Below are 16,332 nucleotides of genomic sequence, written 5' to 3'. Positions count from 1 at the left end.
GAATTGACAGCCATTCTCTTCCTGGCAAAAGGAAAGGAACCACAGAGATGTAGCACTGTTTTCTTCTGAGGTGGTGAAAACATCAGCACAATCTGACTCCTGTATGAGCAAGCTTTTGTGGGACAAAGAAAACCGAACAAGAATGAGACAGAAGAGCCTAGGGTGAAGTATTCATGATGTCTGAATGTCAAATCTTCACTAGAGCTTTCAGGACTTGCACAATCAGAGCCTACGTGACTGCTAACTGCAAGAGCAGATGCAGTTGAAAGACTCCGAACAGTCAAGACATGGCAGATAGAAGGGAAGTCAGCTACACGAACCTTTGAACTCTGTGGGATTGACATCTGCGTGCTTGAAAGCTTTTCCTCTACAACCAGTGGTTACCACCATCTAATTGCAGGCCGGATGTCTTTTCACCACAAAATCCAGCATCCAGTCAAGGACATGGAAGCACCCTTGGGGAAGAAGCAACTGTTCCTTCATACCAAGGTGCTTAAACACAAGAAGCTCCTAGGAGAAGTCTGGCTGCCTGGGTGGAGGAGAAAACAATCACCACTGCCTCCTGCCAGGTTAATCGTTGCGGTTCAGCACTGCCTTCTCTGCCACCAGATCAGTTAAGCTGCAGGAAGTCCTACAGCACGTGGGCAGAAACTTCACCACAGCTCTGCTCAAGTTTTAATTGAATTCCAACAACGGTTGGATACTTACCTGGGAGAACTCAGCCAAGATAGCAGTATCAGAGACAATATATTGAATCCTCAGCATGCTCAGTGTCTAAAGAGATTAATAAACTCCTTCATGAGTGAGATGCCTGGATAATCAACAAGCCCATTGTGGAAGCTACAAGCTGCTTTTTCTTGAGCAGTAACTAAAGCCGTGGTGTTTTTAGTCATGCTGCAGAACTGACCACCAGTGCTATGCCCTGGTCACAACGCTCTTTAGTGAAAAGGACCTCAGCCTGCACCAATCAGTCTCCATGTTCCACACATCAGGATCACAATCACACAAAGCACGAAGGGACAGAGTGCTCTAATTATCTCCCCAGCCTTCTTTACACCATCTGTTTCTGCCTGTGCATGTGGCAATCAACTCAAGAAGGATGCTCTTGGTCCTTAGACAGACTACTTTGTGTGCAGTACTCATGACCTGCCTTAATACTTTGCCCTGTCGTGTAAGGAGGGTTTCTATCTTTTAGATCATGGTACTAATTAATAATCCTCCACTATTCACTAGTATCCAACATGCAAGATTATTCTGTGAATATTTTGGGACCAAGTATCTGTTACGTGGTTCTCTCTGACTGTGGAAGGCTGGAGTCTAAGCACATTCCATGACAAAGTACTTAACATGCACAGTGAAGCCAGAGCAGAGCACCTTTGAAAGGAAACAGACCAAAAACAACACAAAAAAGAAATCCACCCCCCAAAAAACATCAATTGCAAAATCCAGGAAACAAAAAGCCACAGCGCTCTACCACACTGCAGAACAGATTACTCCATTTCTGTAGCAGGCAGCTATTGCCATCTTTTGGCAACTAAACGCTTCCCACAGAGCCAAGAGCCTAGCAGATGATGATTTACTGATTAAAAGCAAAATGAGAAACCGAAAACAAAAATTTTCTGGAGACTGTAGTAATTTGTGTCATTAAGCCATCCATTCCAGCCCTAAATCATCGTAGCAACATAGCAGGAACAGGCTCAGAACACCTAGATGCTCTAACTGCTGCACAGGGGTCTTTACATGTGAGATGGCTTTACATAAATTCTCACAGCCACAAAGAAGCCAATATAAATTTGGATTTTTCTGAACCTTTTCCCAGTGAGTGACTCCGGCTCCAACAAGTTGCCTTCTCATTCTGTTCAACCAGGAAGCCTCCCCACAGCTCCTCCTCTAGCAGAGCACGAAGGATACAGTTGAAACAATATGGGGGCTTGTATTCAAAGCACAGCATTACGGGAGAGCTGCTCAGATTTCATTTAGCACTCAGGAAACACACGCCCATTAAAAAAAAAAAAAAGAGAACTGCAAGCAAAGGCAGACTGAAAGGAGAATACTCACTTGTAGCGTAGTGTCGAAAACAACAAGCTTAGAGCTTGTTGGAACAATGTCATAACACTTGTGTGACCTCATGAATCGCACATAAATGTCACTTTCCGATTCTTCAAGTGCTGTAAGTAAAAACATTATGTTGTTTTATTTAAATGACCTTAAAAAAAAAAAAAAAGAGTAAAAAGCATGCCAAATCAACTGAACACCATTGCAGGACATCCCTACAGCAAAACTCAAATCCATGCTTTCAGATCTAGACAGACAGTTCATCGTCCTGCACTTTGCATTTCACTTCTTTCCTTTCCAATTTAATAGCACACGGGCAAATGCATGGCTTCTCCTCGACAAGAAAGGACTTCAGTACTAAAGCGTTACGTTTCGGTTTTGTTTCCCTAACAGCAAGCTATTGACTATGCATACTTGGTACCTGAACTCCAATTACGTACAAAGCAAGTTGGAAATTTAAGTAGCATCAGGCTTAACTAAGCCTTAAGTTAATATTGCTCTGATAACAAGTTCCCCAATCGGCACCGCTCCATTCAAACTACGTTACACAAAACCTCACAAATCCCACAGTTCATTTATGAAAACAGGATCCATTGGGGCTGGACTCTTTTTTTTGCAAGTTTTCTTTTTTTGTTGTTGTTGTTGTTAAACATGATTTGTCTGTAACAAGGACACACGATCCAATCTATATTAAATTAATTTTGCATTTATCAAGCTTAGATGCACATGCGTACAGTCTTTAGATCTGCTTGGGTATGTTACTTTTTTTTTTTTTTAAAGCCCTTTGGCCCTATGTTCTTTACAGTAGGTACCTGCAGCTCAGTCAAGGTTAACCTCCCTATCAGACGTGCACCCTTGCAATCCTGTAACACTGTGCTGGAACTCGGTCATGCTGTGCTTTTGCAGAGCAAGGAAAAAAAAACAAAAAACAAACCTGAACTACCTACTAACCATTGAAGAACTTGGTGTTAGAAAGCTATAAACCTCAAAATCCTCGTTTGCTACATGTGCTCAAAATTAATCCTCTAGTGCCAGAGAAAATGTCACTTCCACAGGGTGGCTCAGCACAGTTTTAGTCCAATCCTACAGAAGCCAAGATGGAACTCCCCTGTAGCAGCTACTGTAACATACAGGCAGTCTCTCTGCGTGTCAAGTTAAGTCCTTCATTTCCAGCTCCCCCTACTCTTTAAAGAAGCCCTTTCCCCACCAAAACCCAAGCAGCAGTTCTAGAGGAATACAGAAGAGAGTTCAACTAGAAAGAAGCAGAAAAAAAAGTAAATCGTTCGTTGGATTTATGTTCCTATAAAGGTCAGGACCAGGAGTGAAAATAGCAGGAGCTAGGAGAAATTGATAAGAGATTAGGAAACAATGCGAGCAAACCGATAGGGGAAGAATGAGGCAGATTGACTCGGACAAGGCTGGTGCGAAGCAGCCTTTATAAGATGATACCAAAGGGGAACTGGTACTGACTCGGCAAGGGCAGGCATAAGGGAGGTCAAAAAAGGCAGTTGGGAACAGAGAACGCTTTATGTAACTCTGTAATATAGCAACAGCTTATCACCCCGCAGCTTCCTCAACAGCTTCCACAGCTACTGGCTGCACAAAGCGAATTCACTGACCCTGCAGCAGGGCGAGCTATGGCTGGCTTTCTTCTTAAAGAGCAAACTAGAAGGAGGAGGTGGAGGAGACAATGTTACTTTGCATACAATCAGCTTTTTTTTTTTTTAAATATATATCAAATAGCTGATGAACTGCAAAACCAGCAACTGTTTTTAGCTGAAAAGATGTCACCCTTCGCAGAGCACGTCATCGCTGGGTACCGTTCTGTCGGCCTACCACCAGTTATGCAAATGCAGCGAGGGCAGTAATTGCTGAGTGAGCTTGTTGCCAGCTTTAATCAGGCAAGGTCGGGAACGGCAGGCACAGCTCTGACCTCTGCATGGACCAGCGCGGTAAAGATGTGCCTAGAAACCCTCCTCTTGCTCAGCACACGCTCTGAACACAAACTTTTAACCAGACCTGAACAATCTTCACCCATTCGGGATGTGTGGGGTTGGCTAGGTGCTGCTACCTCACCCGAGTTTGTCTCCCAGTTCAGAAATCAGCATCAGGCGCATCCCCCAGGCACCACAAAGCAGCCGGTTCCTTCCCCGAGGATGGAAAGTTCAGATTGGAAACGCTCAGAAGCGCAAGACGGTGATCTGTGAGCCCTGTGTTTAACAGCTACAAAAATAGCGAGGGAACTCCAGCAGGATCTAAACAAGGATGCAATTGTCCAGCTGGAACTGAGGTTTGTTTCTGCAGATCCTGACACCACGGGCCAGCATAATGCCCTGCTGTAGCAGCCACAAACTACACATGCAAAACATACGCCCTGCTGCGCTACCTCGTATGCTCGACGTGGTGTCGTCAAGTGGCAACTGGAAAGGATATTCAGGACCTTCCAAGCCCTTCAGCTACCCACAAGTACTGAGGAGCTGCCTCCAGCTTGCTCTTTGTACGAGAACTGTGTGTGAGTTATTGGTGTGTGTGGCTGCTGAAAGGAGAAGAGGTCTCCAGCAGGCTCGGGACTCCTCAATTTACCCCACGGGCAGGAGGTACGTACATATCCTGTCTATTCTTTCACCCCAGATCAGCAGCGTACTCAGGTGTTGATACCAGAAGGGTGCACGACATGGACAAGTAACGCAGACCCTCTGCTCCTGCTGGAAGAAGGAATTGAGGTATCCAGGATTAGATTTGCATCTGGATCTCATGTGCAGAAGCCCAGTTACAGTAAGGGATGCCCCGAGCTGTAGCAGAAGCCACAGAAGGACTACAAGCTACGGGAATTCTGAGGGCAGGGCCTCCTAGGGGAGCACAAGCTGCAGTGGCACGGCAGCAGCGCCAAGCACAGCCCGTCCCTGCCACTCCTGGCAATTGTATTCCCTCTCTCCGAGGCAGAAGCCTGACGTACACCTTTCACAAACTGCTCCTGTAACTCCCGTAACGTGTGTGAGGCTGGAATGGCACCAGACAGCTCCAGGAGTCCAGACTCAGCAAAGGCAGCTGCAAAGAAGCCCTGGGGAATACATTTGCTGGACCTACACCACGATTTAGGATGCTGCCTCCAGCCAGACCTCAGCTTCCTACAGCTGATGAGCTGAACGTTGCCTGGCTCACTGACAGAACAGATTCCCAGCAGGAGGCATCTTAATCTACAGCAGGGATCAGGGGAGAGGAGTCCACTACGAGTGAGTTTGTTTCTGCAGGGTATTCCCTAGTGAAAGCCCGTTTCTTGAAGATGGATCAGAAAGTTGTGCTGCAAGAGGACGTTCTCTACGTGCACTCCCTCCCCACAAGTCAGAGGTGAAGGCAAAACGCTCCAACCCCCAGGGCTTTCTTCTGTAATTTTTTTTATAGACAGAGCACAAGCAGAAGTTACCTGAAAGGTTACAAGACTTTTGGACTATTTAAGCACCTGATTACAGCCTGTCTTAAGGCCTTGTATAGGGGAAAGTTATCACACACCCTCACCTTATTCCTAACAGGCAGGGATCCTTTAAAGAGAAGATCAAGCTATTTCCCCTCCCAATCCACCCCACCACCTTACATACTTAACACCAAGCCATTTTTACTCCTTTCTCTCCCACCCTCCCCTATGACAGAGATGCTTTAACTTTATTTCAGACAGCAAATATTTTGAAAAACTTTGTGGCTTTTCTCCCCAAATAAAAAAAGCCAAGGATGAACTACTCAGCAGTGCTGACTCAGATCACGGTGGGACCTGGCACTAGGTGTAATTATCTATTTAGAGAGCTCTTTGGTGGAGCTTGTGTCTGAATACTCCTCCTAAGTGAAAAGGAAACTTCTACAGTGAAACCATTTCTCAGAGATCCCCTGCAGAGACACCTTCAGTTCCTCCCATCCCTTTGCTGCCACTCGGGGTGCTTTTCTACTGTGTCTTCCCCCTCAGAATTTCAAGGCCTTCAAGAAAAAAAGAGAAAGAAGAATTGCCTGCAGATGGACAACAGGAACCTGCAGTAACACATGGCCAGCACACACTGAAAAGCCACGAACAGCACTACATAAAAGCCGAAAGGAAGTTTCCAGCTGTGTTTCCTGCAAGCCGCAGGCTGCCTTTCTGTGCTGTACCCCAGCAGGCAGGCCCAGCAAGAAGATCCTGAACCATGCACATTTCCCAGTTTCAACAACACAAAGCCACGAGCTTTTTTATCTTATTACCCTCCTTGTGTTTCTGCACTGGTAGCAGATCACTCCTAAAGCTTGTTCCTGGAACCACAGACACGGCGTTCCACAAAAGGTGTTTTCTTTCAGCTAAGAGTTAGTTCCACCACAGCCCACAATCGTGCCGCTGCAGCAGCCCTGCTCCTCACGATTAGATGGAGAGCTGCTGGCATTACCAGCTCTCAGATGGCTGCAAACACACAGATTCCTCGGGAACCGAAACAATTGTTTGGGTAACTGCTGCTTCCAAGTTCACTATGAAATTAACTGCTTCATTTTAAAAATCCTTTAAAAAGCAGGAAAAACAGCTTGGAACGGTACACCAAAAATATGCTCAAACTGCCTGGGTAGACAAACAGAGGATGGCAAACCACATACAGACACAGGAATCCTTCTCTAGAGCTTCCTTACAGGAACTACCAAGTCCCACTGCCAGACACTCCAGCCTGGACCACTATTAGGAAAAGCAGCTCCTCCTGGCTGATGGCAAATAAAGGGAAATGGGGAAGAGTAGAAGTGTACTTATATCAGTCTCACGTGTACTGAAGAACCCAGTTACTGGAAAAAAAACACGTTCTTTCCCATTACTGGGCACAAACATGCATCTGTAGTTTAAGTTGCTCCAAGCCACTCACAAAAGATAAAAATCAAAGCTTCCAAGATATTGACGATCACATTTCAGATGCCAGCAAGTTACGATTTTTACTGTTGGAGAAATTTTTCATCCCAGTTTTTAATCGGAGCTGATCCAAGAGCAATGCATTAGGTGAGGTTCACTGGTATAATTCTGCTGAGCAGCTTTCCTTTTCTTGGTATAACACTAAAATAAGTGATCTTATATTCCTTACACAGGTAAAATAACTTGTTAAAAGTATTTAGTTAACAGTACTTTGTAGTAAACAAACACACGTGGCAGTGAAAATAACAATTTGAGAATGGATTAAGCAGCAATTTAAAAGATCTTTTTTTATTTTTTACATTCCTAGCCAACACTCCTTTGCCCCCAAACACAGAATAACTCCACCTTTCAGAGGCTAAGTCCAAAAACTGTGGCTCCACAGCAGCATAAGCAGCAGCAGCTGCTGTTCCCCTCGTGCTAGCTGTGTGGCTCCCCTCCCTCACTCGGTGCTTTCAGATTTCCACAGAACTGTTCTGCAGACTGGCTGGAAATGCTAGGATCACTCAGAAATTTGGCCTTCTGGTCTGACCAGTCTTAGGTCTGTTTAGCTCCTGTATCTAGCAGATGAGTGCTGCCCTCCCCGTGCCCTAGGAGGGGTAGAACACCACCTCCTTGTCATGGCAGGCAGCCATCAGGTTGGCTCAGCTACACCCAACGGTGCCAGAAGACACCGGGGTGAGTAACCAGCTAAATAAGGCACTACGAGTTACAGGTAGCTCTTGGCACAGCACGCAGTAGGTGGAGGCATGTCACTAACCCTGCTCGTTGTTCTCCTGTCTACATTTTAACCTGAGAACTGCCACCAAACCTTCTAAAGTTTCTGTCCGCCCTTGGTCTGAAGTTATTGGATGCGTTGGGTGCATCAGGCACGGCAGTGCTGGTGGGTGGAGGGAGGGGATTGTGCCGCTCGGCTCTGCTGCGGCCTCACCTCAAATACTGGGTGTGGATTTGGGTGCTGCAATATGATATAAACTATTAGAGTGTGTCCAAAGGAGGGCTAAAAGATGGTGAAGGGTTTAGAGGGGGCAATGTGTGAGGAGCATCTGAGGTCCCTTGGTCCCACCTCTTCCTCAAGTGTCTCTACAAGCTGACCAACAGCCCCTGGAAAATTATTTTCACGGGAAATGAAGGCATTTGAATGAGAAAGATGTTTCGAGGTCAATGCTCCAGGAATCAAGCGTTCGGGTGGGCTTTTATCAGCATCCCCCCAGCCAGGAAGCAGCACTGAAAACAAACCCAGGGCTGTGCTGCAGGCAGTACATCGCTGCAGCGGTGAGCAACAGCTGTCCCAACCTACCTCCCAGAACAGAAACATGACTAATTTGCCAGGATAACTTCTTTTTAAAGAGATTTGAAGGATACACTGACAAATTAAACATACAAGGTATCCGATGGAAAGCATGGGAACCCAGGGGCTGGAAGGAAAGAACAAGCAGCTCATTTTCTAACAGAACAATGTGGGAAGAAGGCAGGACTTCTCGGTCTGCTGAGCTGTCTGCTCCGGGGCCAGGAGCACTGCAGACAAGAAACAAGGCACCAGAAGAATCAGCGTTGGACTCCGTAGAAGAATACTGACTTAGCTTAGGAAGGGCAAGCAGAGGGGAAAAAAAAAAAAAGTGTTGTTGTACTGTACCATTTGATTTCTGCTCGTTCATGAGGAAACTTCTCAGGAAGAAAGCAACCAAGTGCCAAGAAACACCCACAGAATTAGAGGATAAGACCTAGTGGCAACAAAAGATGGAGAAGGTGGAAATAGGGGGTTACAAAGATGCCTGCTGTAAACAGCAGGAGATAAATCATTATATTTTCAGAACGTGCCTGGAACAGCTTTGTTGCTAATGATAGCAAAGGATTAGTTCTGATTTTAGTAAGAGTGAATTTAGTCTCATACATAGAAAGCAAGATGATGGCAGTGATGGGGTTGGCTATTCCGTGACGAGCTGGAAGGATTTCAAATGCTAGGAAGCGTAAGATCGGATGCAAAGACAGAGACAAGAAATCATTTCTTTCTGAAAGCTGCAAATAAACTTAAAATACGCTGGCAGACCACACATTAAACTTACAAGGCAGCATTATTCACGCAGCCACAGGCTACATGATGCAGGAGTCCCAGATGGATGTTTCCCAGCCCTGATCTAAAGGAATGCACGAGCTGGCAGCTAAAGCAAGATCAGATGGAGTTTACAGATCGGAGATACGCTGATACAAAGGAGTGATAGGAAGTTTATCTGCAGAGCTCTATCAACAGCTTCTGTAGCGATCCGAGACGAATTCAATTCTGTATTACAATGAGAACACGGAACTTCGGGTAGGAAGGGGGCTTGACAAAGCACCAGCAGGGACACTGTTAGAAAGAATAAGCTAAGCCCTGTGAACTGTAACGCATCCTACAAATAGGAAGCAGTGCCAGAGGTATAAGAAATGAGGAAGAATAGGTACACAAACAGGTTAGGGACAAGTGTCTCATTTGGTGTTCAGAAGAAGGTTTATTTTTTCTTAACAATTCAAAGTTAAAAGAAGCCATAACACGTCTTAAAACATTTCAGCTCAGAAGTTCCTTAAGATCAAAAGTTCCTTAGGTCGCTTTAGGTCACTAAGTGATTCAGATGTCATCTCCCCTTGTCACAAGGAGGTGCCTGATGCAGAGAGAGAGCAGGTTGTTACAGATGTAGACAGGAGACACTAGCTACAAACAACTATCCCCAGATTTAATAAGTCCTTGAAGGGGAAGTTACAATTCTACTCTAAAGGAGAGCCAAACACATGTAGGAACAATCTAAACTTAAACATGTACTGAAACATTTTAATAAATGTATGTATTTGTACGCACCTAGAGAGGAAGCTTATTGAAATCAAAGATAACCAGCATGATTGTCAAGAACAGTTCAGTCTAACTGGATGAAAAAAGGAAGGGTAAAAAGAATAAACACAGCACACATGCTATATAGATATCAAAGCAAACTCTGATGCTACTACATCTGAAAAATGTGCATTAGAATCACCACAAGGAGATTCCACAGATACATGAAGCAGCCCCAGTTGCAGCAAAGCTACTAAGACCTCTTTTTCAGTGAATTTGCAGGCCTGGACAACGAGGGCTGTGCGTTTTTTAAGAGATGAGCTCCAAAACAAGCTCTTTTTAAAGAGTTTTGGTCCAGCTTATATGTCATTCTTCTCTAGACAATTTAAGTTCATGCCACAGCTCCTCTGTACAAGTGCTGTTTCAAGAGGGACACACTCTCCACTTTCATAAAGCTTCACAGAACTGGGGTTTTGAAGCCTTCGTTTCTGAGAAATTAAGCTGAAACTGATTACCATGTCCAAAAACTACTGAAGGAACACGGAAAAGAAAAGTGGTTTCAGTGATAAAGTACATCGTGACCACATCACCTTAGTTTTCTACAAGCTAGTCTCAGAGAACTTGTCTCTGCACCTTGATATTTCACAGGTACAACACTGCAAAAAGTCTCAGAGAATCAGGGCTTCCTTTTATTCAAAACATTTAATTACTGATCTTCAACTGAAGATGTTTCCAAGAGTTTGCAGCAAGGTTGCAGGAATTTAAGGCGTATACATAAATGGTTTGGAGTTACAGTCTTTCAAAGAACACCAGAACTGGAAAAAAGCACTCAGTCCAACGAGCACAAACTAGGGGAGTGCCTAACCAGTACTGCTAAGAACTACCCAACTGTTATTCATTTAATTTAATAAAGCACAAGTGGGGAAGAGGCAGTTTGCTTAAACAAAACAAAAGCAAACAAACAAAAACCCACCCCAGCTGTTACAGGGCTATTAACTCACTCCAGAAGCTGGCTAAACAGAACAAAGCAACCTTGGGATGGATATTGGACGGTCTCCTCCCTCAAAGGTCCTAAACGTGGAATGAGACAAACATCAGACACTGCCTAGGCACATCTAGTGAAGAAAAAAACAGACTATGAGTTGCTGAGATCTGAAGATCCACTTCTCTGGGTTTGAGGCTTAAATATCTCTGCTTCTCCCAAGCCAGCAATAGCCAAGAGTTGTAAGAGAAAATTAATGCAAACAGCTGCCTGAAACAATGCAAGACTCAGAGTTTGTTTTCAGCCCTCCTCGTGTGTCGTAGCATACTTCAAAACCCTGCGCTGAATTTTGTCTCTCAGTTTTGGAGTTAAGTCCTAGCAAACAGGCTGAGAAGTTAACGCTTTCTTTATCCTGTCGCCCTCTGCTAGCAGGCTGCCTGAGCAAATAAATTATGTGAGATTTGGAGGCAGACAAAAAGCGACGAGCAGCTTAAGAAATCTCACATTCCAGAGCTAATCATAGGAACTCTGCAGTTTCTTGTCCAGGCAGGCACAGAAACTTATTTGTTTACGGGTGAGAGCTGTGTTGTTTGGGGACTACCTGGGGAACTGGTAAACAACAGCACAAGGCCAAGTGAGCCCTTCTGCAGCAGCCCACTATCAGTAGGATCAGCTCCTGGTCAAAGTTAAAGATTTGTACTTTGCCAAAAGCTGCATCACTGTGGTTTTGTGAGTAAGGCAGCAGCTTCACCCCTCAACCTAACAGCGCTTCTAAGGTTTTCACCACAATAAAGAAGAAATGGACCTGAAACGTTTTCTAACAACATGTTCAAGTTCTTCCCTCGACAACGAGCACTGCAATTTTTTTCCCTAACCATCCCCAACAAAGATCTAATTTAAGATGTCGCCTGTCTGGAATGCAGACATGCTCTTCAAGATTGCAAGATGCAGGCCACAACCCAAGAAACCAAAAATGGTATTAAGGCTCTGGATATTACTATCGGGATCCATCCACTGGGGAGCTGCATTCAGGGAAAGTTCGAGGTCTGTGAGGGATGCGAGAAGAAAGCAGGATGTACGTTGGGGAGTATTACCTATAAAGGAAGATTGGAAAAGAACTGGAACAAGCATAAATCCTACTACATACTCACAGCCCACGTATTTTAGAAGAGATATCCCTTTTAAGTCTGTTAAGGGTTACTTTAAGATCACAGAGTAACAAGCAGCTTACCCAGAGCACTGTCTGCAAGACCAGCAGCTCCCAAGGGAGTGCACACATCTTCACCAGGCACAGCTACATCCTTATTGAACAGGGTAAGGATCTAATCTTCATTAGGAGGTCTTTCACAGAAGTAGAATCTAATCTCAAGGCATAAAATGCTTTAAAGGAAGAAATAATTTTTTCGGCTGAAGCCTAAGGACTTTGGACTATGCTTGCTGGAGAAACAGTTTGGTTGGGTCTAATAAAACGTGCTGTAAGCGTTCATTGCAGGCATTTCTCTGCTCAATTTTTAAACTGTTGGTCCCAAGTCCTGAATGACTACCTACTGACAACATCTTCAAGCTTTTAATCACTCAGTACGCCACCAAAGAGACGTACCTAATGGCAGGTACTGCTCGGAGCTGCACAGAAATAGACCAGGCAGGTGCTAGCTGAAGCAGGTGAGGTTCAACGCCCCTCAGTACAGTACATGCAGCACTCAGCTGAGTTCTCTGGAACTTAGTTTGGAGGTTGTATTGATCCATTCTCTGCATCCCACTACCTGCAACTTCACCCAAAGCTGATCGTTCTCCAAATTTATACAACATCCATACAGTACAAAGCTGTATTGTTGATTTTTTAAAAGGAAAAGGAGAGGAGGAGTTCAAGAAAGGCTATGGCAGGAGACAAACTCGCAACTACAAGTGTAAAGCAAAGCAGGACAAAGCATTCACCTTCTGTTATGGCATTCAGAGCCTTCTATCAGGGGCTGAGTGGGCAACTTTTTCAATGAAAGATTGATTCCACTCTGCTTGAAGCAACTCAAATCACCTAACATGCATCCTATAAACCTCACTGCTATGCCAATAGGCTGAAATCAGAATACTGTTCAAAGGTTTCTGCAGGAAGTGTTTGTATCCATTTGTTCTTTTGCCAGCGTTATTCTTCATTCAGCTAATTTTCCTCCTTGCTGTTTACCCCTTCCCACACTCCCCAGAGGATATTTTCATACACACAGGGTTATCACGTCCCCTCTTGGCTCTCCTTTCACGATAGTAAAGGAGCAAAAGCCTTTCCAGTTGCTTCCTGTAACACAGGTTCTATATTTTCTGGTGGCATAAACGGCCCTTTTCTATGCCTTCTCCTTCCTCTACGGCAGTAAGAATTCAAACTAAGTAGCCAAAGAACACCATGGTACACTGAATGGTGAAAATCTGATTCTGTTTCTGGAAATACCCAGCATCTGAACTGAATAATCAGAGAAATGCAAAAGAGGCTGGAAAAAAAAAAAAGACACCTTGAAAAAAAAAAAAAAAAAAAAAGCCTTTGAAACTTCCACGTCAAAAGTGAAACCGTGAGTCTGCAGCATAAGAATGCTGGTTTTAAACAAACTTTAGGAGTGCCATCTAATTTCTGCCACAGTTAAACGTGACAACGTTAACTCTCAATAGAAGTCTTCATCAAGCTGGTTTATGTAAACCAGCATAATCCACATGATGTTCAGCACAGGAGGAAGGCATCTAAAGAACAAGCTAGATTTACTCAATCAGTCTTCAAAGCTCCTGTGAAAATATCCACATGTTCAGAAATATGTTAGACACCAGTGACTAAGAAGGATGAGGCTATTTCTGCTTTGCAGATCTCTGTCTTGGTGCCAAACTAGCCACCTAAACATCCAATTCAGCTCTGCATAGTTATGTTTGTATCTGTATTGAATTATTTGGTGATACCTTAATACTACACACTGTAACTAACACTCCACGGAAGGATTTGAAGGATTTTCCCCCAACTTCCTTGGTTTTGCCTCTGTCAGTCCCCTCTGCTCGCAGAGCCACAGTAAAGCTCACTGCAGCACGCACCCAAAGGCGAACAGTCCCGGTACGGACAGGAGTGTTTTGTTTCAAGGGCAAGAAATGTTAAGAAAAAACAGTACCATCAACTGCACTTCCATGGGAAATGCTGCATTCCCTAAAATGTTTGGGACTTACCCACTCGCCTCCCCCTCGCAATGTTAGTCCAGTTTTAAATGCTGGAAGCCAAAACATTCAAATAAAGGCACCGTAGGCAGCTTACATGCTACCCAGAGAGCAAGCTCCTCACAAAAGCAGTGCTGCTGTAGGTGACCTCACAGGAAGGCCCCACAAAGCCTTCTGCTCATCCAGCCTGGAGTTATCCAGAAGACAACCTGTTTTATGAGGAGCCCTATCGGAAAGGACAGTCACTGCTGCTACAAGTGATTCGAAGGGGAAGCATCTCTCCTGATTATCTAGCAGCAACCGGATCGAGGCAACTTGAGCAAGTAGTCTGCTGTCACCCTTATCACTGCCACCACCACCACGTTATTTCAACTCTGCCTCATCCCTGGAGAGGTGTAATGGGGTGTACCAGGCAGAATCCTTCAGAGCTGCATTGGGGTGTTGCTCGGTGAAGAGGCCAGGCTGCCCAAACACGGGGCGTGCTCGCCAGAGTGGCCTCAGGCATCGTGTGGCCAGCTGTGAGGCAGCACTGACACCGTCACACCGACCACACGGCTCCACAAGCATCTTCTGATCAACACGGGAAGGGGTTCTCGGGACATTTGGAAGTTGGGGTGATGTTACCCAGAGCCTCTGACCTGACCTTACTTCAAGCAGTTGCTAACCCGTAACGGCTTTCGCTAGGATTATAAAGCCACAGCATTGTCTAAGTAGGAAAAGACCTCCAAGATCATCAAGTCCAACCCTCACCTCGCTGTGCCAAGCCTACCGCTAACCCATGGCCCAGAGCACCACATCTGCGTGTTTTTTAAATACCTCCAGGGACGGTGACTCAACCACTTCCCCAGGCATCCCAGTGACTCACAGCCTTTCCAGTCAAGAATTTTTTCCAAATATCCAACCTAAACCTCCCCAGCACAGCTTGAGGCTACTTCCTTTTGTCCTGTTGTTTGGGAGAAGCCAGCAACTCCCACCTCAGTAAAACCTCCTTCCAGGTAGCTGCAGAGAGCAATGAGGTCTCCCTTGAGCCTCCTCTTCCCCAGCCCAAACACCCCCAGTGCCCTCAGCTGCTCCTCACAGGACTTGTGCTCCAGACCCTTCCCCAGCTTTGTAGCCCTGCTCTGGACACGCTCCAGGGCCTTGATGTGCTTCTTGTAGTGAGGGGCCCAAAACTGAACACCACACTTTCATTCATAAAGTCACGCAAAGATGTTAAAGGAAAGCAGCCCCAGTGCTGAGCCCTGGGGGACACCCCTAGTGACTGACCTCCTGCAGGATTTAACTCCATTCACAGCTCTCTGGCCCCAGCCAGTTTCAGTTTCTCCAGGAGAAGGCTGTGGGAAAGTGCCAAGAGCTTTACTGAAGTCTGAGTAGACGCGATGTTTGCAGATCGTGCAGGTGCAATACCACCAGGACACAAATCAGCTCCAGCACTTCCTCATTCTGCTTTCAGTCACTTGCTTCTGACAGTGATAGCCTGGACTCACTTCTGCCATGAGGGACATTTTTCCTATAGTTTTTTTTTTTTTCCCCCACGACATCTCAGCCAGAATGGTTCCTCTCTTTCCAAGAATGGGTTTGGGGAAGCATTTAGCCAATATTAAATTTTATGGAAGTTTTTCCATCTGGAAGCTCCTCCAACCCAAAGACCTAACGCAGACATTTTTAGAGCACATCCCATGTAACAGGGCTGCAGCTTTTACTTTGGCAAATGATCTTCAGTCCGGTAATAACGCTTGAAAAGTTTGTTTCCTGAAAGACTAGTTCCTCCGGGTGCCTCAGCTGCTGTCAACTGAGTATTTCCTAGTCAAGATCAAGTCGGGCTTTCCTCACTTAAGGAGTGAGCACCACACTAAGAGCACGAGCTGCACCTTTTGTAGGAGCAGGAAGAGTTAGGACTGGTTGGAGACAGCACTGGGCTTCCAGAAAGAACCCAGCGCAGTACAAGGTAAGAGACCAGCGTGCAGACTGCACAAACAATCTTCACCTAAGATAAAACTACCAAAAGTATATTTTATGCTGTTCAGGGAAGGCTTTGTACTTGCACTGACCTGTAACTTCATACATAACGTCCATCCTTCCACTTTGAAGAGGGAAATCTCCATGAGAACACTTGTATAATGTTCCTAAATAGCAAAGTGGCAGGGAAGGGACACGAGGTTGCCCAGGACAGCAGGGCACTGGATCATAACTTTTTGCATGAAGAATATAATTCAAATAAATTTGAATACCCCAGAGCAGTTACTCTGTAACTCTTCTGGAAAGTTCATGGTACCCCTGGTATTCTTAGCTGCAAAGTGACAGAAAAATAACAGTGGAGTAAATTCGGTGGGAGCAGTTGTTGACTGCAGTTTTGGCTGCATGGATTCAGTCCGACTCTGAAATAGGATGCCCTGGGGGAAAAAGGCACCA

At 45.2% G+C, this 16,332-nt stretch overlaps 1 protein-coding gene across 6 annotated transcripts in view; it reads right to left on the bottom strand.

Moving 5' to 3' along the window:
- PRKAG2 (protein kinase AMP-activated non-catalytic subunit gamma 2) overlaps positions 1-16,332 on the bottom strand; it is a 208,496-nt gene that overhangs the window by 24,956 nt on the left and 167,208 nt on the right. For all 6 annotated transcript variants that reach the window (XM_027450396.3, XM_027450398.3, XM_027450399.3 and 3 more), the window contains one exon: positions 2,059-2,168. In XM_027450396.3, coding sequence (XP_027306197.1) covers positions 2,059-2,168 — 110 coding nt within the window. The remainder of the gene's footprint in view (positions 1-2,058; positions 2,169-16,332) is intronic.

This window comes from Anas platyrhynchos, chromosome 2 (assembly GCF_047663525.1).
Source record: "Anas platyrhynchos isolate ZD024472 breed Pekin duck chromosome 2, IASCAAS_PekinDuck_T2T, whole genome shotgun sequence".
Classification (NCBI taxonomy): domain Eukaryota; kingdom Metazoa; phylum Chordata; class Aves; order Anseriformes; family Anatidae; genus Anas; species Anas platyrhynchos.
The sequence above is the reverse complement of the archived record's forward strand: the minus strand, read 5'-3'. Positions and strand labels throughout refer to the sequence as shown.